The following is a 24,005-nucleotide window of genomic DNA, read 5'->3' as shown; positions in this document are numbered from 1 at the left end:
AATATTATGAGAGTTTCTATGTTTCTATATTTGTTTAAATGGTTTAATATTAGGCCCCATCGTTATCCCCAATTATTTTTAGGCCTACATTGCTCCATTTGTTCAGATTTAAATCTTGCATATTGTATTCGAGGATTGAAATCGGCAAGGCACTAATAATACGGCTTCTAAGTTCTGAGTTCCCCTTTATTTTTTCCAACATTTTAAGGATAGATTTTATTACTAAGCTACCAGAGCCTGGAAAAGGTTTTATAAAGCTAAATAGAGTTTAAAAGCTGTTTTAGTTCAATAAAAGGTGTGTGTGTGTGTGTATAAATAAATATATATATATATATATATATATATATATATATATATATATATATATGGGTCAAATATAAGGCTTGCCCATTTAAGTTTTTCACATTGACATTTGTCAGATTGGTTATGTTGCCTTTGAAACAGAATGGTAGACCAGGAATGAGAATTACCCCCATGATGGCATACCTATTGCAAATGGGGTATGTCTTATCTTTTTTTTTTTTTTTTTTTTTTTTTTACTAACAACTTGGTAACAAACACTGGCCAAAGTTAGCGTTCATTCGTTTTTTTGCCTTTTTTATACACAAATATGAACGCTAACTTTGGCCAGTGTTTGTGACTAAGTGGCTACTAGAAAAAACTGGACATACCCCATATGGAATACCCTGTATTATATACTTTTGTAAATGGTAGGCCATCATGGGGGGTAATTCTCATTCCTGGGCTACCATACGGTCTCAAAGGCAACATAACCAATCTTCCAAATTTTAATGTGTGTAATCTAAAAAAATTCCAAAACACTATAAAACCTGTACATGGGGGGTACTGTTGTACTTGTGAGACATTTCTGAATACAAATATGTGTGTTGCAGTAAAAGCCAATGATATTGTGACATTCACAGTTTAAAATGCTGTGCATAACTAAAAAAGAAACAAAATATCTTAATTTCTCACTTTTTTTTGTGTTTCATATATAAATATTTTATGTGAAATAAAAGCCCTGAGTCCCCTGAACAAAATGATATATAATACGTGTGGGTGCTCTTAATATGAAAGAGATACATTATGGTTGAACAGACATATAATCAAATTCCAGGTTTTGTTTTGATCAGGACATGTACAAGTGCCTAAATTCATGAGGGGTTAATGGGCTTGGTACACACCACTTATGTTTTCCTCATCCAGAGCAGACACACACCATTTCTGCATGGCTCTTGGTGTGTGCATGGGATGGGGGCCTTTTTTAAACTGTTGTCACAAAACCAGGTTTACAAAAAAATTTAGAATGTCATTGAGTGCAGCTGGGCCGTCCCACTGGAAGAGTTTGTCTATAGAGACTGAATAGTTATGTGCCTGATTTTATACACCCTTCAGCAATGTCAATATTGGTATTCTCTTGTTTTTTAAGACTTGAACAATGGTTGCCAAACGAAGGCTCTCCAAATCAGATGACAGGGAGGAACACGGAGCTACGGATACTTCAAGTAAGACATTACCACTATTAATGTTTTCAGTAATTTGCACAATTTATCATGAATGCTCTTTTTTTCTTTCTTAAATACTTTGTGGCAGTGCATTGGTGCATAAACACCTCCCGCAGCCTCAATACTTTGACTTTGTGCCTCTTTATATTTTATAACAATTTAGCTAATATAAAAATGGCATGCTCTGTGAAGGCCCATCATGGAACGTTTCACTGGTAAAATAAAATCATTTCTCATTTCTATTCCAGAAATAAAGAAAAGTCGTACGAGTAGTAAGAAGTTGAAATCCACTGTTCAAGAGGGTGTGGTGGACAATGACAGTATATTTGTACAGTTACTTAAGACTTCTGGCATGCTTCTTAAAACAGGAGACCATCAGAATGAATTAGGTATGGTGGATTTTTAGACTGTCAACGATTAAAGAAACGCAAAGCCATCATTTTCTGCAACGCACAAAAGGTTTCTTGACTGTAAAGTTGTCATGTAATGATCTTGCCCATGACTGCTAAACGATTGCCTCACCATTGCTACGTGCAGTCAGAAAGTGCATTACAGGATCTAGACACATAGAAGTCACATATGTCAGATGCATATGCTGGGACAGGGTCTTTATAACAACCCATTAAATTAATTTGTAATGGTTTTGGTGTTAAGAGTGTACCTTAAACAATAGTAGTGCTCAACACAAAAGTAGTTGCTGAGCACAAAAAAACTAATTTGGGGGGCGTGGCCGACCGAGCAGCAGAGAAGACGTGTTTACACAGAGCTCTGTCCCAGACATTAGAAAAACTCGTTTTAAACAGGGAATTCAAAACCCAAAACACGCTAAGTGACAACCGCCCTCGCACAGAAGGCTCCATGGGGCGAAAGCACAAAAAAACTTACCATCCAGAGGCTCCAAAAATGCAGGATATCAGACTATCCTTCGAGAGGCCTACACCGCAGGCCCGAGCCAAAATGGCGCCCGACCCGCCTAGCGAAGATGAGGCCTTGGAGAATTACCACGAGGAAGAGGAAACCCCGGCCTCACAGTCGGAGGGGACCCCCTCTAACGAGTCAGAGTCAGATGAGGATTCCACCCCAGCAACGAAGAGAGATATTAAAAATCTCCTGCTGGATATGCGGCGTGTGTGGAAGGCTGACCTCCTAGACACACGCACGGAAATAGGGACCCTCAAACAACGAGTCACGGAGATCGAGACAAAAGAAACAGCCAGAGAACAGAGTGTGCAGGACACCCACAATAAGCTGCAAGCATTAACAGAACAACTAAGCAAACTTACCAAGTCGCAGCTAGTGATGGAGTCCAGACACAGACGGAAGAACATCCGCCTCCGCGGAATTCCGGAACACATTGATGGGGACGCAGTACTGCCCTTCCTTCGACGCTTCATAGCCTCACTGGGTATAGGGGGCCACACAAATCCAGAGATACTAACGTCAGCGTTCCGGGTCCGCAAAGCCGCGGCTGCCCCAGCAGATGCCCCAAGAGACGTAATTGCCACGACCAAAGACATCACAATCCGGTCTGCGATCATGGCCAAATCGAGGGAGCTGGGAACCATGCACTTCGACGGATGTGATATTGCCATATACGGAGACCTCCCATTTGCCGTCCTCGCAGTCAAGAGACAGCTAACACCAGTGGCCCAGCAGCTGAGAGAGGCGCGGATCAGATATCGGTGGGGGGTAGATGGCTCCCTCCTGGCGACGCACGGCAACAACATACTCACCCTCTCCTCTCCGGAGAACAAAGAGACTTTCCTCCAGAAGTTGACTTCGAGCAAGAATATCCCAGCGACAATCCAGAAGCAGAGAACAGACACACAGGGTCCCACCAGAGTTCGCCCATTAAACCCGCAAGCTAGACTCCTAGTCAAACCACGTCACCTGTAGAAATACCACACACATAGCGGCCCTTAGCAATTCCCAGTAACCAAACAACGAGACACACAATAGTGGCCCAGCATTGTCCTTCTATAAACCCACTGGTTGCCTAGTAAGCGGTAGCTAGCACCCATCAGCGACATCTGACGCAGAATCATGCTAGATAGCAAGACACACAATAGCTGCCCAACATTCCCCATCATGCACACATTTGGAGACAGGTAAATAGTGGCTTAACCCTCTTACGGGCCCACGACAGAGTCACATTTACCAGTGGGCAATAGTGGGGCCACATAAAGGATGTACGAAGGATACCCCTATCTACATACATAAGGCTCAGCACGATCAAACTATACAGGGCACCTTTGGACTGCCACTATTCCACATATCGCCTACTCACTGTTTATTGTACCAGAATTAATATGTGAACTTTATCACTTTCTTATATTATGTGAACGTTATCACTTCTTATACTATGTTCCAGATGTATTTTACATTTTCCGTTGTGAAAACACCAATAAAATACAAATTTAAAAGAAAAAAAAAACTAATTTGACAGAGAGTTATATGCTAATTTCCTTTCACAAACTTTTTTTTGGCAGCTGTGGATCAAGCTATGTTCCAAAAGAAACTACGTCAAGCTTTGAAGAAGCATCCCAGATATCCAAATGTATGTAGCAAATTCTGTATTTTAGTAATACCTTAACCGTGCTAAAACGAATGTGATTTATACAACATCATATATTCACAATACTCACTCTAGGTATTTTTTCTCTTTTTCTTAAGGTAATCCAAGAGTTTATAAGTGGCCTGGAAACACACATTGAAAATCGTGACCAGTTAAGGAATTGTCTCCTTCCTTGTGGAACTCAGCAGGTGGAGGAAACAAGGTAAAGAAAGTGAGATATTGTTGGTTACAGTTAGCATGCCACTGTACCTTTTTTCAAGGTTTTGAAATAAAAACTATTAAGAAACATTTTTGTGAACTTGCTCTTAATCCAACCTCAGTTTTCCGGCATTGTATATAATTGTAATCCCTATTTATTGTGTTATATTTAGTTTTAATCAAGGCAGGTTTTAAAACAATCTATTTATGCCATGATTGTATGTGCTCTAAAAAATCATTTGAAGGTTATTTTGTGGTATTTTATCCCTTCATTGAAAGATGCAGAAATAATTTCTTATTTTTTTTTTTTTTTATTCTTTATTTTTGCGGTGCTTTGCGTGACAATAAAACAGTACATTGCAAGTCAGAAGTTCCTGTACATAGCATCAACATTTTTATCTAGCGTCTTGTGAGTCTGCACCAATTATATAATATTTTAAAAAACAAGTTTACAACTTGGATCCAGGTCTTGTCCTGCGTAATATTTGTTATTCGTGTGTTTGAGTCATATATTCGGTTCTGGTATCCGCGTTCCGTGTGTTAAGTAGTTATGGAGTATGTGGCGCCTCCATGGTTATGACACTTGGGTGTACATGTATGTGTCGGAATAGTGTCAGCGCTATATCATGCGGGAGTGAGTCCCGTTGAGCATGTAGTGTCAGTCAGGTACGGTCCATGTCAGGATTAGGTCTGTCGCGGGTTGTTCGTGTGACAGTCTTCAAGTAGGAATCGCAGCAACATAAACATTTAAACATTATAACCTCAGGTGATGTATAGGCTTGGCTAACCGAGCCGCTAAGGAGGAGAGAGAAACAAGTTCAATGAAAACAACTTTGCAGTCTTTGGGCCTGAAGTAAAGGTAGGCGCTGGGGAAGTGTCCCTACTGTGCCTCATTGTCAGCCAGTCCCTTGAGGCTGTCTTGGTTCCGAGGACCGAGGGCTTCTGTTCCGCGGGACAAATGGTGCGGTGTGCTCTGGGTCCCAATTGGTAGTAGAGGATCTTGAGGGTGAGTTAGCGGTCGGTGGGACCAGTCCCAAGGTCTCTAATATTGTAGGTGCCTCCTCCATGGAGGCGAGTGTGAGTTGGGTTCCGTTCTGATGTATCACCAGGGATCCGTTTGCCCCCCATCTATAGGTGATGCCTGCTGCCCTTAGTCTGTTTGTGAGGGAGCTGAAGGTTTTGCGCCACATAAGGGTATATTTTGTAAGGTCCTGGAAGAAAGTTAGGCTAGCGCCCTCAAATATCAGAGGTGTTTTACCTTTTAATGCAGACATGACCTGGATCTTTTCGTGGACATTTGGGCACCTGAGTATCACATCTCTGGGTGTGCTTGAGCGTACCTTTAAGGACGTAGGTAGGCGGTATATCTCCTCGGTGACCATCTTCTTGACCGTGGTGTGAGGTAGAATAGTGGCCAGAAGGCGCCTTGTGTAGTGCGGCAGTTCATCTGGCAAGATGGCTGCCGGGATGCCTCTAATTTTAATATTTGTGCGCCGATGGCGTTCCTCCATGGTTGTCTGCTGTGCCATTATGGCTCTTTGTTGCGCCTGAAGGTGATACATCGAATCTTGGAGCTCAGCTAGGTGGGTTTGTATGTCCGAGATGTGTTTTTAATTTGCGTGTACCCTGTTTGTGGTGGCTGTGATGTCTTTTTTGATGGGGGCCAGTTCTGACGCAAGGATTTTGTGGAAGTCCGATAATAGGATTTTCAAATCATGCCTGGATGTTGGGGTCATGTTGGATGTTCGGGTTGTGGCCCTATTTGGGTTTCTAGGGTTGCTTCTGCCTCCGGTTGGTCCGTGTGTTGGTAGTGAGTCGCTGGACGTGGAGTGTCCGCGGGAGTAGTTTTGGCCGGAGCAGGCCTTTGAAGCATGGCCCCTATGTCCCGGTTTTGTTCTGCGGCTTGTGGTCGCTGTGAGCGGCGGCCCATGGCTGGCGTATGTGCAGATTGGTCTGGCCTCTGGAAGGAGGCTTTGTCCCGCGCTTGTCGCGCTCCGTAGCCGCCGAGTATTAGCGTGGGGTAGGCCCCAACTTTCCGTCTCCGCTTCGGCTGGGTGGAAGCCGCGAAGAAGGGCATCTATCGACTCGGGAGGAGGTAGGGAGTCCAGCTGGAGGCTGGTGGAAGTTGGATTGGCTGAGGGTAGCGTGATTTTCAGCAGATTGTGCCAGTTGACAGAGGAGCTTGTCGGAATGGCGTCCTTTTAGCTCGCTGGTCAAGCTCCCATAATTTCTTATTTTTAAAGCTAAAATTATACTTTTTTTTTTCCTTCTTCTTGGAGACATCTTTTTAGAATAGGATTATATTATGCATACCTTAATGTATTACTTCAAATATAAATATCTAACTAAATATAAAAAATTCTTAAATATTAAATACTTAAATGTATGTAGAATTTAAACACAGCGTGTGAACCATATTTTATAACTATTATCTTTACTTTTATTAATAGCTTTGTTATTTACTTATTTTACAGTAACAAAGCCAGTTCCTTCCATGATAGCCTCATTAAACTTTTGCTTGGGATTGAAATATTACAAGTGAGTCAACTTTTTTTTCTGATATATTGGGGGGGATTTATCAAAGGCCTGTGGTCTGAAACCTGTGTGCACTGGGGTGAAATACAACAATCCTCAAAAGTCAAACCCTTATAGCAAACAATTGAATGCTGAAACTGTATGCCCCAGCTCTGGACTAATGTAGCCTTCAAAACACATCACTATGTAACTAATCCGAACACTCTCCATTCTATGCAGTAAATCATAGTAGCAGAAATTGAGATAATAAAAATAATGGTTCTTTGCTTAATAGAAAGGCACAGTGCATATCTCTAAACTAGATCAGATCCAGACTCCTGACCTTTACTACTGTTATGGCTTGATATACATTACTAAAATGTGCTTCCATTGATATTTTAATGCTTGGATAACAATTTAAATAATGTTGTAATATACATATAAACCTTACACATTGTATTTGAGGGTAAGGGACTATACAAACTGTTATTTTTTTTAATTTTTTTTTACCGCAATTGTCTTCTATTTTTTTTTTTTTTAGTGACCTAAATCTGTAAGATAATGTATATATTTTTGTGTCTTGCTCTATTTAATAGATTGTATTATTATTATTATTATTATTATTATTATTATATTTTTTTTAGGAGTTTGTTATAAACACATTGTTTGAGAAGCTCCCTGAGTTTTTGTATGATAGGTAAGCATATTTTTTAACTTCTTGCTGATCTTTTTACTAGAAGACATACCGCTGTATTTGGTGTGATAATATTATGCATAATACTCAAGAGGCACTCACACTTTTTTACCTTAATAAATTGCAGCTAAATAAATGTAAAAATATTCGGGACTATTCACTATTTGGCCTAAAATTTGCAATTAACTTGTCAATTCCCAGTATGAAGAAACAATTGCAGAGCATCTTTCATATTGCAGAGTGTTGTTCACATCTTTGTATTAAATTTGTCCAACATGGTAAATAAATGTTACAATGGTGTGTGTGCTGGCGAATGAAGAAGCAACATTACATTGTTGTACAAAGCAGCATTTACCTGTCACATATTATTTTGCTTTACATTATACGTAGGTGGATCCATGTTCCTGGGGGAAAAAAAGTAGATTTGTTTTACATGTAAAGTGCAATCTTGGCGGTGGTTAAATATTCACTTTTATTTAGTCTATTGTTTGACACAGATTGTGTAGTTTTTTTTCTTTCCCCTCCTTTTCTCAATGGGTTACCTCTACTGAAATTTAAGATTTTGAATAAATGCAAAGTTTTATGCTTGCCGTTATTAATATTAGTCCTTGGCAGAGTCTGTTCTACTTCAGCAGCTAATTGCTTATTTTATCCTTTAACTATTTTTGTTTTTTTAACCCAATGTCACGTGTTTTAACCCCTTAAGGACACATGACATTTGTGACGTCATGATTCCCTTTTATTCCAGAAGTTTGGTCCTTAAGGGGTTAAATCACACTAAGCTCCTGTTGAGTTTTAAAAAACAGTAGATTCATTTATATATATATTTTTTTTGTTAAAGTGTTGGCAGTGATGGCATCAGTATCCCTCGACTTATCATCAACCAGTTTAAATGGCTTGACCGAATAGCAAACTGCAAGGTACTGCATCTAAAGCTGGAATGTATATAGGAAGATGGTGGAAATTTTAGGACTGTGCTTGAGTATTTTAGGCATCAAGAAACAATTTATACGTCAAGAGCAATATATGATTTCACTAACAGTAGGTTGCCAGCAGTAATAATTTAGGAGATATTTGAGCTTGGGTTTTGGGATTTTTCAGCCTAGCCTGTAAGGTCTCTGATACTTACCTTGGCAGTCCGCCAATCAGCTGTTGCCCCGATCCAGCAGACCACCACAGCAGTGCCTCCTGACGGTCCAGACAGACTGGATGCTGGCCACTGTGCGCGTGCCCCTTTTTATGACGCAGCACACGCTAGCCGTGTCATGATGTCAGAGGGACTCTTAAAACTAGAGACCAACGTACGCTTATGTTTTTTTCATGACACCGTGCTCTGTTGTGGTTCCTAGCTTTCTAGTGTTCCAATTGTATGTTCCTTTGTCTGCTTGTGTTATTTTGGTATTGGCCCGGCTTTGTTCTGACTACTCTGTTTCTCTGGTTCCCTTGATATGGCTCTGGCTCAAGGTCTTGTGATTTCTGGGTTCCCTTGACCTTGGCTTGTTCTGACGTACCTATTTTTCCTTTCATTTATTTAATTTATTCTTTCACTCCGGGATAGGTGCCTTTCTCTGTCTCTATTTCTCTGGAAGATTTACATTCTGCTTGTTGGGTATAATGCTACATAGCCCCCTTGAATGCATATGCTATTGGGAGTAAACATATCCCAAGTCTTGAATATTGTACCTGTTATTCTCTTTCACATTTTCTGATAAGCTGTATAATATTCCACATTCTCTACCCTCTTAGAATTGATATGCCTGTGCCAATTAATAATGCCCTGCCCCTCCACCCCAATTAATATCCCCTCCTGTATTGCCCTCTAACCGATATTCCACATCTCTTGTCCACCACTGAAATGTCTTTCCTCTGGCTTTAGTTCCCCTACATTTACATTTATGCCTAAATTTCCTCTCAACCTTGTTACCTGGGTGGTAGGTATTCACTCTTATTTTTCCTCTAAACCCAAGTATGTGGATGACATTTTTTTTATTTACTGTTTGCTGCTGGGAAACAGCAAAAAAAAAATACATGTGCTCTGTCATGGGAATGCACCTGATGCCTCAGTGGTGCACTGCAAAGAGAATAAGGTATTCATAACAAAGTTCCATAAGGCAGGCCAGCATCCTTGGCAATGTTTTTCATACATTTGCCCTGCTCAGCCATAGTTAAACAGAAACCGGTCTGTTGAACGCACAATGATTTCTAAATAAATTGGAATCAATGTAGTAAAGGGACACAGTAGTCAGCAGAACAACTATAGCTTAATGTAGTTGTTCTGGTAAGTATAGTCCATTTCTGCAGGCATTTTCATGTAAAGACTGCCTTGATTCAATGCATCTCTAAGAAGAGATGCTGATTCTCCAGGTCAGCATTTGATTTTGCTCCCACCCCGACTACTTGGCTGAGATAATCAGATTTGACGATCTCAGCCAATCCAATGGTTTCCTATAGGAAAGCATCGCATTGGCTGAGATCATCAACTCTGATGTCAGCCAAGGAGGCAGATCAAGGGCAGAGCCAGCGCTGGCGGTTCCCATGGCCCTGGAATAAAGGTGAGTTTGTAGTATACCTAAGGGGGGGAAGAGGGTAACACTATAGGGTAAGGAATACATGTTTGTGTTACTGACCCTATAGTGTCCCTTTATAGGAAACTAGAAAGCTGTGTTGGGGTAGGGGGAGAGACTTGTTTAGGATAAATTTAGTCAGCTCAGCATTACCCTACTGTTATTTGTTCTAACTTGTTCATTATGCTTCGGGAAATCAAGTAACTAAATGAACAAAGATAAACGCGTGTCTCAAGTTTTTTTTTCTTAATTTTAGGACCTTGCGTCTAAGATCATGCAGTTGGTTATTGTGGCACCAGTTGAAATCCAACATGATATTATCACTAGCCTACCTGAAATCCTGGAGGATTCGCAGCATAATGACATTGCCAAGGAACTGAAGTAACAACACTTTTTTTTTTTTTTTATGCAGCCATTACTGTTTAAAGGCCATGAGTTTAGATCTTTAATTTGCAAAATGTACATTTAAAAAATTTATAATAATTCTATAATGATGGGACATTTAAGATTACATAGCATTTGAGTAAAGTTCTTAAATAGATTGTATAATAGAGTTGAAATATTGAATTGTTCTCTAGTTTATATGTTTAAGCAATGATGTGTTCATTGCACAGAAGCAAGACACATTTTCTGTTTAGTGCAAGATTGTGTGTTAAGCTCAGTTGAACCTTAAGGGCAGTAAATGAGATGAGAGAATTTTCAGTTCACTCGAATCACCATGAGGCTTTTAAATATAGGAAAGATTTCTGATCTGTCTTAATAATCTTTTCCCTCGCCTTCACAGTTTAATCATGATTTAACCAAGTCCTGTGCTTGCTATGGGCTTTAGAGGAAATACAAAGTAAAACTAATCTCCTTTTTCTTGAAAGTGCAGAAAAATCACATTCAATTATATTACCACTATTTTTGTTCTTCCCAGTTAGCACGGCAAACACAGTTCTGCAATGCTAGGCAACATAACTCCCTTAAATATATGATTGCAGAATTTAAAAAAAAGCTCCTTCAAATGTTCATGTTGATTTTTGAATTGTATCCTTAGCTCTTTGCTGCAGCAAAACATCCAGCTTACTGTACCAATCCTTGACGCCCTCTCCAGTCTCAATCTTAACACAGAGCTCCTCATTGAGGTAAAAACATTTTCTTTACAAATCAGAATTTTTAAAGCAAAGTGAATGCAAAGTTACAAGGGGTAGATGGTACAGGTGCATGATGGTAGGTGCATTCTCTGTTTTATTTTTATAACCAACATACAATGCAGCCAGCCTGTATGAATACCTAATTTTATGTATTTCACAAAGCAGACTAACACTAGAGTTTAAATGTTTTTGGCAAAAAAATAAATAGAATTTACATTTGTTTCAGGCATTTATTTAAAAAAAAAAAACAATTTGTACCAGCAGTAAGATACATGGGTGACAGAAGTAAAAATGATGTGCGCTAAATGGTATTTAGGAACAATTAAGTCGATGGAAATCAATTGCCAAAGGTTGCCTACCACTGTGCTAGTGCATAGTTTGCGATGTAAAGCACACACATTTCAGCTGACAGCCAGTTAGACAACAGTATCTTCAAACGCTCTTTTTAAACTTTTCATATGAATGCTTTTTTTTGTGCAACTAGACCATTTCATTTTCAAATGTAGTGTGTGTGTTTTTTTATGTAGATGGTTCCGAGGTTTCTAGCGATTATTTATTAAGTGATCATCATCCATCTTGCAGGTTCGCCGGTCTGTCATGTCTACTCTTTCTGCAGTGGAACTAGAAGATTTACCTGTCATTATTAAGTTTATTCTTCACTCCATAACTCCTTCTGATGCAGTGGAGGTATGCTGTCCTACTCCTGAACACAGGACAATAAAATTTATTTGCAACAACACATGAAAAAATGTACAAAAATACCCAAAACAATAATGGGAAAAGCTGTAATTAAATAATATCGAGGTACATGGATGGTTTAAGTACCTGTAACAATTCTTGCCTGCAGCTGAATATATGTTGCTTACTTCTGTTCTTTTCAAAGACTTCAGTGGTAGTAGTGGTCAAAAAACAACAGCAGCTTTTAAATATTACATATTGTTAAGTATTTAGCATTCTACACTGGCTATGGAACTTTGTGCACAAGATATTGATAGACTTTAAACAGTTTGTGTTGTAATGCTCCACATCATTTACGTTTTCACTCAGACAAGTTTATATTACAGGTAATTTCAGAGCTCCGCAGGACTTTGGATCTGGAGTCATGCGTGCCTATTCCCCAGATACAAGCCTCTCAGAACAAAATGAAGAATAAACCTCATGCTGGGTACATTTTATAGAACTTTGGTTATTTTTCCGCAAAACTATTTCAAACATATACCCTAAAACAATCTTTTTAATATGACTTTGGCAGATTTTATATAATACCATTAAATGGAGTGGAGTTAGGGTTACCAGTAAATGTGAACAATTACAGATAACAAACTAGGCAACAGTTTGCAAGGCTTGTCTACCATCACAAAGGCTAGTTAGGTGTTATGTGTAAAAGGGGGTATTGATTCACATGATCAACTTATAATTTGTCCTCTTTTTAAATCAATGGTAAGACCCTACCTTGCATATGCAGTGTAGTTTTGGTCACCACTTTTAAAGAAATATATTGAACTAGAAAAAGCTTAGAGGCAAGCTACATATTTATAAGGGGTGTGGAAAGCATTCGTTATGAAGAAAGGCTAGAAAAACTGCCTTTGTTTGATTTTTAAAACAAGATGTCTCGGAGGGCATGTGATAGTACTATATAAATATATACAGGGTCAGGGTTAGCTAGATGCTAACCTGTTCATTAGCAGGAATATATAATGGGCACAAGTTCACCCAGTGAGACTGGAAGAAATGTGTTTACATCAGAGGGAAGGGTTATTTATATTAAGTACATTAAATATGGAAATTCTCTACCCAAAGATGTTGCCTTATAAAATTTGTAGATATATATATATATATATATATATATATATATATATATATATATATATATATATAAAAAGAAAAGCATGCTTTAAAACAAACAAACAAAATAGACTATTTAACAATATAATTAACATGATTGTTAACAGCAGGGCAAGGATTTTTGCCATCCCAGGCAAACAGAAATTTGCCGCCCACCATGTGACATCACAATGCCCCACCCATGTAATCTGCCATATGGGCCAGTGCCAGTGCTGCACACAGTGTCTTTTCTCTGACAAGGCAGTGTGTTTACATTAAAAAGCCTGCAGGGACAGGCTATAGACACCAGAACCACTACATTAAGCTGTTGTGGTTCTGGTGACTACAGTGTCTCTTTAATGTGAGGTAAATCAGAGAATAGTGCCACTAATAATATACTGGATTGCCTACTTACCACCAGATGCGGACAAGAGGATGATGATGGGCTCAGGCTGCAGTCTGGCTCCACTGGTCTGGTGTAGAACACACTCTCTGGAGGTTGTTTGTAACAGTGCTCACAAAAATCAACGAACAGGTAGCAGCTCCATTTTTTGGGGCCCCTTACACAGCTCAATGTCTGGGCCCCCAGGGCCTGACCGTGGGTATGCCTACAAGGCCTCGACCATAAGTCCACCTACATGGCCTACATGGCGTGTATGTGTGTAAGTGATGTGTTGTGCGTTACTGTAAAAGGATGTAATGTGTGTGTGTTCTTAAAGAATATAGTGTATAGGGATACCAATTTGTGTAAGGGATGCATTGTGTGAATCTGTGTTTGTATGTGTAAGGAATGCAAGGTGTGTTTCTGTGTATGTAATGTAATGCAGTGTATGTGTCTGTAAGGGGTGCATTGAGTGTGTGTAAGTGATGCATTTTGTTTCTGTGTGTGTAAGAGAAGCAGTGTGTGTGCGCGTAAGGAATGCATTGTGTGTTTTTCTATGTAAGGGATGCATTGTGTGTGTGTAATGGATGCATTGTGTGTTTCTGTGTGAGTGTAGGATACATTGTATGTTTCTGTGTCTGTGTGGGAGTAGAGATGCATGGTATGTTTCTGTGCGTGCGTGCGTGCGTGTGTGTGCGCAGGGATGCATTGTATGTTTCTGTGTGTGTGTGTAGAGATGCATTTTATGTTTCTGTGCATGAGTAAGGATGAATTGTGTATGTGTGTAATGTGAAAGAGAGGGTTTGCGGGGTAGGGTAGGGGCTGAGAAGGGGAGCTGCTCTTTATTTATTATATTTATTTTGTTAATATACTTTTTATGTATATATTTTTTCTTTAAGTTTTGTGTTTTACACCCCCTTTAGTTTATCTCTTACAAGCCCCTTGTGTGTCTCTTTCCCCCCCTCTTTGTATGTCTTACTCCCCCAAGCCCCCTTTTGTCTTACTCTTCCCAACTCCTTTGTGTGTCTCTCTCCCCCCGGGCTCCTCTGTGTGTCTCCCTCACAAGTGACTGCGTCTCTCTCCTGAGTCCCTCTGCGTGTCTGTCTCCCCTACCAGCTCCTCTGTGCTTCAATTTCACCCCTTCCTCAGCCTCTCTGTTTGTCTTACCCCCCCCTCCCGTCCCTTAATGATCTCTTTTAATCCCCCCGTCCCTTAGTGGTCTCATCTCCTCCCCCTGTCCCTTAGTGATCTCTTCTTCTCCCCTCCTGACCCTTAGAGGTCTCCCCTCCTGTCCCTTAGAGGTCTCCCCTCCTGTCCCTTAGAGGTCTCCCCTCCTGTCCCTTAGAGGTCTCCCCTCCTGTCCCTTAGAGGTCTCCCCTCCTGTCCCTTAGAGGTCTCCCCTCCTGTCCCTTAGAGGTCTCCCCTCCTGTCCCTTAGAGGTCTCCCCTCCTGTCCCTTAGAGGTCTCCCCTCCTGTCCCTTAGATGTCTCCCCTCCTGTCCCTTAGAGGTCTCCCCTCCTGTCCCTTAGAGGTCTCCCCTCCTGTCCCTTAGAGGTCTCCCCTCCTTGTCCCTCAGTGCTCTTCCCTTCTTGTCCCTCAGTGCTCTTCCCTTCTTGTCCCTCAGTGCTCTTCCCTTCTTGTCCCTCAGTGCTCTTCCCTTCTTGTCCCTTAGTGCTTTTCCTTGCTCCCCTGTCCCTTAGAGCTCTCCCCTCCTGTCCCTTAGAGCTCTCCCCTCCTGTCCCTTAGAGCTCTCCCCTCCTGTCCCTTAGAGCTCTCCCCTCCTGTCCCTTAGAGCTCTCCCCTCCTGTCCCTTAGAGCTCTCCCCTCCTGTCCCTTAGTGCTCTCCCCTCCTGTTCCTTAGTGCTCTCCCCTCCTGTCCCTTAGTGCTCTCCCCTCCTGTCCCTTAGTGCTCTCCCCTCCTGTCCCTTAGTGCTCTCCCTTCCTGTCCCTTAGTGCTCTCCCTTCCTGTCCCTTAGTGCTCTCCCCTCCTGTCCCTTAGTGCTCTCCCCTCCTGTCCCTTAGTGCTCTCCCCTCCTGTCCCTTAGTGCTCTCCCCTCCTGTCCCTTAGTGCTCTCCCCTCCTGTCCCTTAGTGCTCTCCCCTCCTGTCCCTTAGTGCTCTCCCCTCCTGTCCCTTAGTGCTCTCCCCTCCTGTCCCTTAGTGCTCTCCCCTCCTGTCCCTTAGTGCTCTCCCCTCCTGTCCCTTAGTGCTCACCCCTCCTGTCCATTATTGTTTCTCTCCTCCCCTCCCTTAGTGTTTCTCTCCCCTCCCTGTCCCTTGGTGGTCCTCTCTCTCTCCCTCCCCCTTAGTGGTCCTCTCCCTCCCCCTTAGTGGTCCTCTCTCTCCTGCACCACTTCAGTGGTCCTCATCCCCCCCTCTCTTAGTGGTCCTCTCTCTCCTGCACCACTTTAGTGGTCCTCCCCCCTCTTAGTGGTCCTGTCTCTCCCCCACCCTCCCCTTTAGTGGTACTGTCTCTCTCAACCCCCACTTCCCTTTAGTCCTCCTGTCTCTCTCACCCCCCTCCCCTTTAATGGTCTTGTCTCTCTCACTCCCTCTCCCCTTTAGTGGTCCTGTCTCTCTCTCACCCCCTCCCCTTTAGTCTCCCCCGCCCCGTTCATCCTACCTATCTTTGTAGCATAGACGGGCGGCGGACCGCGATACAGGAGCTTCTGTTTCCTGTACCCAGCTGGACTGACAGGAAGTGCTCTCGGGTCCGCCGGTCGGGTCCTGGAAACAGATGCTCCTGTACTGCGGTCCGCCCCACGCTACACTGAGGGACAGATAGGAGGGAGCGCTGTGCGCTTCCCTCCTGCCGGGCTACTCAAATTTGCACCCCCCGGGCCGGTGCGCCCTAGGCGACTGCCTAAGTTGCCTATAGGATGTGCCCGCCCTGGTTAACAGGTTGTTGATTAAATAAGAAAACTGACTGCCATTATGGAGAATATTTTTTCCCCTTTGTGTGACGTAAATTGCTGTTGCTTTAAGCTGTTGTTTATTTGATTTTTACCTTCATTTGGATCAACAGCTTAAAAAGTTGTTTTAAAGGTTTAACTTGATGGACTTGAGTCTTTTTGTTTTCAACCTTTTGATCGTTATGTAACCCTAATGTCCAAAATTCTAGTCAACAAGGCAGCAACCAAGACTGTGTTTCTCTGCTGATGGATGCCATCAAATCTGCTATCCGGTTTCAAAAACACACTTCTGAAGCATGGATTAAGGTCAGATATTACTTCAACTATACAGTGTGTGTGTGTGTGTATATATATATATATATATATATATATATATATATATATATACACACACATACATACATACAGGAGAAACAAATATTGTTTTCCTATTTAATATCTAAAATAAATGAATACCCACATGCATATTGTTATACAGTAAGAAGCTTATGCTCGGCTCACTCACCAGCACAGTTATAGTTTATCTCTGATTATCTTCGCTAATAATTAAATGTAATTATACATGAACAAAGACAAGTAAGGTTTCAAAAAGACTTATCTGTTTTATGATATTTTTAGTGAAATACCATAATTGCTTTTATAAATCAAATACTAATTATCGTTTTCTCTTGAATCTGGCAGTAGATAGAATAAATTAGAAAGATTTCAAAACAATCAGTTAATATGTGAACAATGGGAGGGGGTGGGGAGGTGGATAATGCGGATAGTAGCATGTTTGCAACATTTTGCATGTTTTATTAATGTTGCAATTTGTTCCTTTTACTTTTTAGGCAATAGAAAATGTTGATACTTTGGCAGACCACAAGGTAATTTTCATATGCTGTTTTATGTTCCAGTTATTTGTGTTTTGTGGCAAGATATAATGTAGAAATAGTTTGTTACACTAAGTAAATGGGTACACCAGACACTTGGACAATTCATATTGCTCCAATATGGTACATGATGATAATTTCTCTACTAGTTAGAGCGGTACTCCAAGGAGTATGCCAAGCATCTGACGCATTATATGATGCACAATAGATGTCTTTTTCGCTTATTGTGCAAGCGTTGTCTTGCAGTATCATCCTTATACCATTTTTGTACTCTTGTGCAGTGCAAAATTGATGAGGTTTATTTAGCAGGTGAAGTTATCAGGATTGTATAAAATACAATATGTCAAGATGATAGAGGTTCCAAAGAGGGAGAACTTCAAGTAAATATATCTGCCCACCTACTCCCCCATTACCACCATACTACTAAGTATATCACCTTGGACAGTCTTTGCAAACATTGCAAAAATTCCACAAGTGACAGTTCTGCTTTAAGTCACTTATTTCCAGTTGTAAAATGACCCAAACTACTATAAATCACAGGAGATAAACACCCTTACAGGGCAGTTAGTATGTGATTGATGCAAGGGAAGGTTGTTTTTCTCATCTGTGGTTTAAGTCAAAACCTAACTCACTTGTATGTAGTCTTCATTAAAGAAACCGTAAAGGACATCTTGCACTTTCAACTGCACTGTTGGTTATGTGAGTGCCAGGGGCTCTGTCTGTGATGCTTTAGTCTGAATGACGATGTTTAGCTTTAGATGGAAATGAGTGTGGCAGCCTTCCTTTACTTAGTGTGAATTCCTTAATGCTGCATGTTATACTAGAACAGTTTTTTTTTCTCCAGAAAAGGACTTGAGCAAAGCTGAATATGTCTATTTAGTGGACCACTGGCTGTTTTAAAGAATTGCTTTTGAATATTTACTTTTAGACATATCATTTTAAAAATAAAAAAATAATCTCAGTGATTGGTATTTATTGCTCCTTTTCAAGGTAAAAAAGTAATTTCTGTTTTAAAGGTGTACTGTCTCATCCTAGGAAGCATACTATATTATAAAAACAAAGAGACCGTTACCTGCGCTCTAGCCTAAATCCCCAAGTACATTTAAACTAAATGGAGGCTCTTTAGTTTAATTCCAATGACCATTTGAATATATAAGCTCACCTGCCACGTCAAGGCAAGCCTCAATAGGTGAGTTCCTACACTAGCCATTAGATATGCTGATATCAGCCAAGAATCTCCAGTAAGACAGGAAGGGGTATTTTATAAACCCTTTAACATTTAACCCTTTATAGGGCTTCTACACATTCAATAAACTTTGCTGGCATCAGACAAAGTATAAACTTCTCTAATGAGACATGAAGGGGTGTTTTATAAACCCCTACATACTTAACCCTGAATAGGGCTATAACACATACAAATCACCTGGCTGGTATAAGCTAAAAGGCAAATTTCTCTGAGACAGGAAGGGGTGCTGCCCCTACATACTTATAAACTCTTAATAAGACAAACGTGGGGAGGCTGGCAGCAATGTAATATAGCTGTGTGATACAAAATGTATATACAAACACAAAGATAAAGTACTGCTGCTTACAGCAGCAGTAGCTTAGTATCCAACAGCTTAAAATACATAGTAAAAACAAAGATAACCTTACCTGCGCTCTGACCTAAATCCCCATGTACATTTAAATAAAATGGAGGCTCTTTAGTTTAACCCCTTAAGGACACATGACATGTGGGACATGTCACGATTCCCTTTTATTCCAGAAGTTTGGTCCTTAAGGGGTTAAATGTACATGGGGATTTAGTCCAGAGCGCAGGTAACGTTCTCTTTGTTTTTACTATGTATTTTAGCTGTTGGATACTAAACTACTGCTGCTGTAAGCGCGGTGCCTTATCTTTGTGTTTGTATACTATATTATGTTTACTAATCCGCTTTAGTAAACAAATATGTACTCCTGTGATGTCAAACGTAAAACTGAATGTAGAAATCCACACATCTTTCTCCTGCAGCTGAGCTTCTTCATCTTAGCTTCCTGCCAATCATTGTCATAAGCTCTGTCCTTTTCATCTGGCATTTAGCACAGAGAAAGCATTCAGCGAAGAGGAGAAATTAAACAACGTTTGCTTAATTTGCCATTTGTGCCCTGTCCGTGCCTTGACTAAACTGGACCGCGATGTAATATTGCAAAATCTTTTGTAAATTTAGAAGAAGAAAACTATACATTATTTTTTTAAAAAGGTTGTTAAAAAGTTATTTGAAGTGGTTTATACAGTGGTGCAATTTTAAGAAACTATACAGTTCCCCTTTAATTAAAGCCACCTTTATGTAACTTAATGCAATTGTTCATTTCTGTGACAGGTTACAGATTTCATTGTGCTGTTGATCCTTCATACAACAAACAATAACAATAGCAAGAAACAAGTGGAACGAGTGCTGAGGAACAAAATTCGATTGGGTTGTATTTCTGACCAGCTATTGCAGAGTGCTTTCAAGAATCACTCTCAGGTAAGCACACTCTGTACAGTGAGTCCTCTTTCTTATTCCCTACAAATGTGAATTGAATTACATCGAACGTTTTTATGCTCTAACCCATGTACCTTCAGATACAATGTGACCTCAATAATATAGCGCATTTGCATTTTATTTATCTATCTATATTTTTTTCCTGTGGATAATTCCAAGCACCAAGTTATTTTTTTTTTTTTTTTTTTTCTTCATGCAGGTCTTAAGAGATTATTTTTCATCTATCTTGTCCCTGGCTCAGACACTACTCCGATCGCCCGAGACAATTGTAGTCTCATTTGGGAGCCTTATGTACAAACGCACTTTTTCAGCCTATGATTCTTATTGCCAACAGGTAAAATAACGTCCTTTAAAGAAGACATGTGATCTACAAATGTCCTCTTAACATACATTAAAATTAATCTGTCTATACCTCGTGCTGTCAGATGTTATGATTACATTTTTCATTTTGTCTTGTTAACGGACTATACTCAAAGAAATATGCAGAAAAGATCACAAACAAAATGATTTACTGATGTTTGCACAATTTGCAGAATGTAAAGCTAAAATGTATTATGATGAGAGCTCTTTAAAGCAGAACTGTAACTTGTGGAGTCCTTGATTTATTATATTAAATTATTTTACAAGGTGACATGCCAACCTGTAAAGTGAGGGGCTAAGAGAAGGCACCTCAATCTTCTTTGATACATCCCTAAGCTCCTGTTGGCTTCATGTGCTGAACAGCCTCAGTAATGTTTTACCCATAACAAAAGAGTACAAAATAGAGATTCATGGAACTTGCATATGCAATGAGATAAAAGTGACAGCTGATGGGAATGGAAAGATGCAGTGGTGGATGCTACTTGCTTGCGTAGAAAATGTAAAAGAGATTTATTATAAAGGTCTTCTGAAAATTATACCTTTATACTTATATTTTGATTCCTATGGTAAATATTTTTACAGGAAGTTATTGGAGCACTTGTGACCCACGTGTGCAGTGGTTATTCTGCTGAAGTGGATGTGGCTTTGAATGTGCTGATTCAATTGGTAACTCAACAACCAGCTGCAGTGGCTTTGTATGCTGTGTTTATAAAGGTTAGTACTTTGAAGGCTTGCCTCTTTCCACATATAATTATCCTAATATAATTGTGGTCATATAAATTACATTTCTAAAATTAATTACTTATACCTGAAAGATTTGATTTACAAAATGTGAATGGTGGTCTTTTTTGAATAGAAAAAAATAGATAGAAAAACTGAAAAAAGACCCCAATCTGATTAAACCATTAATTCTATTTTAACCAGACAATATATATATATATATCCACGTAGAAGGTTACTCAGTGTGTGTGTGTGTGTGTTGTGTTGTGTATGTTATCTCTTATTGTATATTAAATCAGTGCAATATGTTCAGTTGGGCACTAGGGGTCAGGTTATACCAATTTATCTATGCTGTAATAGATTCATTAAGTTAGTGATGCGTCCCATAAATTGGTAAAAATAATGGAAAGAATAAATAGTTTAACAAGTAGATGAATGTCAACACTTTTGGAGAAATGATAGATAACTAATAAATTGTCTCCTTGTGCAGGGTATTCTTGATTATATGGATAATCTGAATGTTCAGCAAATCCGCAAACTATTCCAAATTCTCAGCATGTTGGCCTTTAGCAAAGGCCAGGAAGGTAGTCACATACAGGTAAGGAAAAGAAAAAATGGTCTCCCAGGGTAGTAGGTACACTAAAGGCTTATTTATAAACTATGTATGTGGTCAACTGTTTGCCTGGTTCATTATATACATCTGTAAGAAAAAAGTTGGAAATGTTTGAATTATAAAGTAACTGTTTAGTAGATATACTCCAAATGAAAACATGCATGCCTTTAAATATGCATTTTTTATCATTGGAATTATATAAAAAAAATTCTTGCAAAAGCTGCAGATCTCTTGTTGAAGCCTTTACAAGCTCTCCTCTTCTAATCCAGACCAGACATGTGGTTGCTGTCCAATCACAGACTTCCCAGTGCAGCTCAGTGAGAAATCTTTGCAAGGCAGGTGTTCTTGGCAATTGCTGCCGCTTCATTTTACCTTAACTGAGCTAAACAAACTAGAATGCAATAGGACATGGTGTCTGCTTAAAAGCCAGGGGGTGTAACAAGGTTAATATTTAAAAGTACCAATTTATAATTAAATCCTATTTTTAAATGGGAAAAAAGAGAATGCCGTCTTCATACATAAATGCATTTCATTCATGCATTTCAGCAAGCTAGCCCTCATGCCACCATTTTAATAACTTCAAATAAAAGAAAATTTGCCTATTTATCAGGTTTGCCCCTAGTGGATGGGCTACCTGATGGGCCCCCAATGTGCAGCTCTACTGGCGGTAGTTCCATCACTGCTCTGGATTATTTTGATTTATGCATTTTGATCTTTATCACTTTATCAAATATGTATGACATTTAAAAGCTTACAACAAACATTATGTTTTGTTGAATTATTCAAAATTTAGGATGCTTTTACAGCTTTCTTTAGCTTTAAATACAGGAAAAACTGTCTGTTTTTTATGATTACATTTAAATCTTGACTAAATAAAGGTCTAGCTCACCAAATATAGTTTTACCCATATGCAAAAAAAAAATCTACAGTGCCATATGGTGCATTTCCCAGTCACGTATGGTTCCCTGTGAGGTAGAAATGAGCCTTTGGAGACCAGGCTACTCTGTACTTTGTAGCAGTAAGAATGATGCTTTTAGTGCATAACTGCTGCTCCTCTTTTTCCAGGACGACATGTACATTGTAATCAGGAAGCAGCTGTCCAGCACAGTTATAAAGTATAAGCGTATAGGGATCATTGGTGCCGTGAGGATGGTGGGAAGCATGGCACTTGATAGGTTAGTATCCATGTAAAAATTCTTCTTCATGTACACTTAAAGATTCCTATCGTCCATGAGAGACACGGCTGATGCTTATGGGTTAAGCTTATATTATAAAAGGAATGACATTTTAAGAAATGTAACCAACATCAATTCAGTCTTTTATTTACTACTTTCCATTAGCTTTAAAGTTTCCTTCCGCATGCAATACATAATATTTATCTCTTGTCCTAATATTAGTGGCTCATCATTGGCATACAATGTATCACCAGTATAGTATGTTTGCTTTATGATCATGGTTTTACATCATCACCTTATAAAATATTTCAAGTTCAACCTCTTCAGCAGATGGGCAAAGTGAGGCTTATATATTGTGTATTCTGCATTGCTAAATCAGTAATGCATAATTGACGATTGAATTGTCTAACATGTAATGAAATGTGCAATGCTGAGCAATGTATTATGCATTTAAAATAAGATGTGTTGTGTTTGTACACCTCATTGTGACAGTATTGCATTAACTAAATCTCTAGCTTTATGTGCAAATGCAGAGAGGAGGCACATACTGATAAACCATTTAGCTTGGCTCTCTGAGTTATTGAACACCTTTTTCTGTATTTTTATTTTAATTTAGGTCACAGCCAGGAGCTAAAAATGCAGAAAGCAGACCTCTAAACACAGACGTCTTTAGGCAGGTGAGATTTGCTTGCAAAGTATATATATATAAAAAAAATATAAGTGTAAAGTCACTTTTTTTTTTTTTTATATTATTTAATTAAATTAAAAGGGATGCCTTAATAACACTGCGTTTAACAGCTTATAATTATTTAGAGTAGCACATGTCATTTCTGCTATAAACCCTCCTGACTAGAACACAGGGTTACTCCTTAACACACATGCCCACTGTAATTGCTGAATAAAGTACGTAACTCGGATATGAGTCATAGGTGTTACAAACCACATATTTTTGAGTACAGGTACCTCTCAAACTAATACAGCTGATACCGTAACTCTACGGTGAACAGTGACAATAAAGTCATTATGAAGATCACTGTTACTGATGCTGCTGACCTTAGAACAAGCAAACCTTTTGCAAAAGACTATTTGATTGCATTATCGTTCTGAGTAGTTCTGAATACGTAGCCTTTGTTTCTATGCTATTGATAACAGGTCACAGCACTGCTGGATTTGGTACGTACCTGCAGTGAGAAGACTCCAGAAGCCTCTGCCCTCTATTATGATGAGTTGGCCAGTCTGATACAGAAGGGAAACCTGGACCAACAAGTCATGGTATGATTCCAAAACTTTTCTGTGATAAAACCCTACAATGTAAGAATGCATATTATGATGCATTGACTATCTGTGGGTAATATTTCCTCTTTGTAAAGACAACAGACTTTGGCTCAACATGAGCTTTCTAATGTTAAGCTGAGTGTTGCCTAACTCTGCAATGCA

At 39.7% G+C, this 24,005-nt stretch overlaps 1 protein-coding gene across 1 annotated transcript in view; it reads left to right on the top strand.

Annotated features, from left to right (window-relative positions):
- FANCD2 (FA complementation group D2) overlaps positions 1–24,005 on the top strand; it is a 60,685-nt gene that overhangs the window by 12,957 nt on the left and 23,723 nt on the right. The window contains exons 2-21 of the mRNA XM_063426460.1: positions 1,430–1,505; positions 1,754–1,894; positions 3,995–4,062; positions 4,179–4,282; positions 6,753–6,816; positions 7,437–7,489; positions 8,328–8,406; positions 10,307–10,431; positions 11,090–11,177; positions 11,769–11,873; positions 12,251–12,351; positions 16,513–16,609; positions 17,134–17,169; positions 19,536–19,682; positions 19,900–20,034; positions 20,643–20,774; positions 21,271–21,378; positions 22,459–22,568; positions 23,185–23,245; positions 23,721–23,840. Of these exons, the coding sequence (XP_063282530.1) occupies positions 1,439–1,505; positions 1,754–1,894; positions 3,995–4,062; positions 4,179–4,282; positions 6,753–6,816; positions 7,437–7,489; positions 8,328–8,406; positions 10,307–10,431; positions 11,090–11,177; positions 11,769–11,873; positions 12,251–12,351; positions 16,513–16,609; positions 17,134–17,169; positions 19,536–19,682; positions 19,900–20,034; positions 20,643–20,774; positions 21,271–21,378; positions 22,459–22,568; positions 23,185–23,245; positions 23,721–23,840 (1,941 nt within the window). The 5' untranslated portion in view covers positions 1,430–1,438. The remainder of the gene's footprint in view (positions 1–1,429; positions 1,506–1,753; positions 1,895–3,994; positions 4,063–4,178; positions 4,283–6,752; positions 6,817–7,436; positions 7,490–8,327; positions 8,407–10,306; positions 10,432–11,089; positions 11,178–11,768; positions 11,874–12,250; positions 12,352–16,512; positions 16,610–17,133; positions 17,170–19,535; positions 19,683–19,899; positions 20,035–20,642; positions 20,775–21,270; positions 21,379–22,458; positions 22,569–23,184; positions 23,246–23,720; positions 23,841–24,005) is intronic.

The sequence above is a fragment of the Pelobates fuscus genome, chromosome 7 (genome assembly GCF_036172605.1).
Source record: "Pelobates fuscus isolate aPelFus1 chromosome 7, aPelFus1.pri, whole genome shotgun sequence".
NCBI lineage: Eukaryota > Metazoa > Chordata > Amphibia > Anura > Pelobatidae > Pelobates > Pelobates fuscus.
Note: the sequence above shows the minus strand (reverse complement) of the source record. Positions and strands in the feature narration are given on the sequence as shown.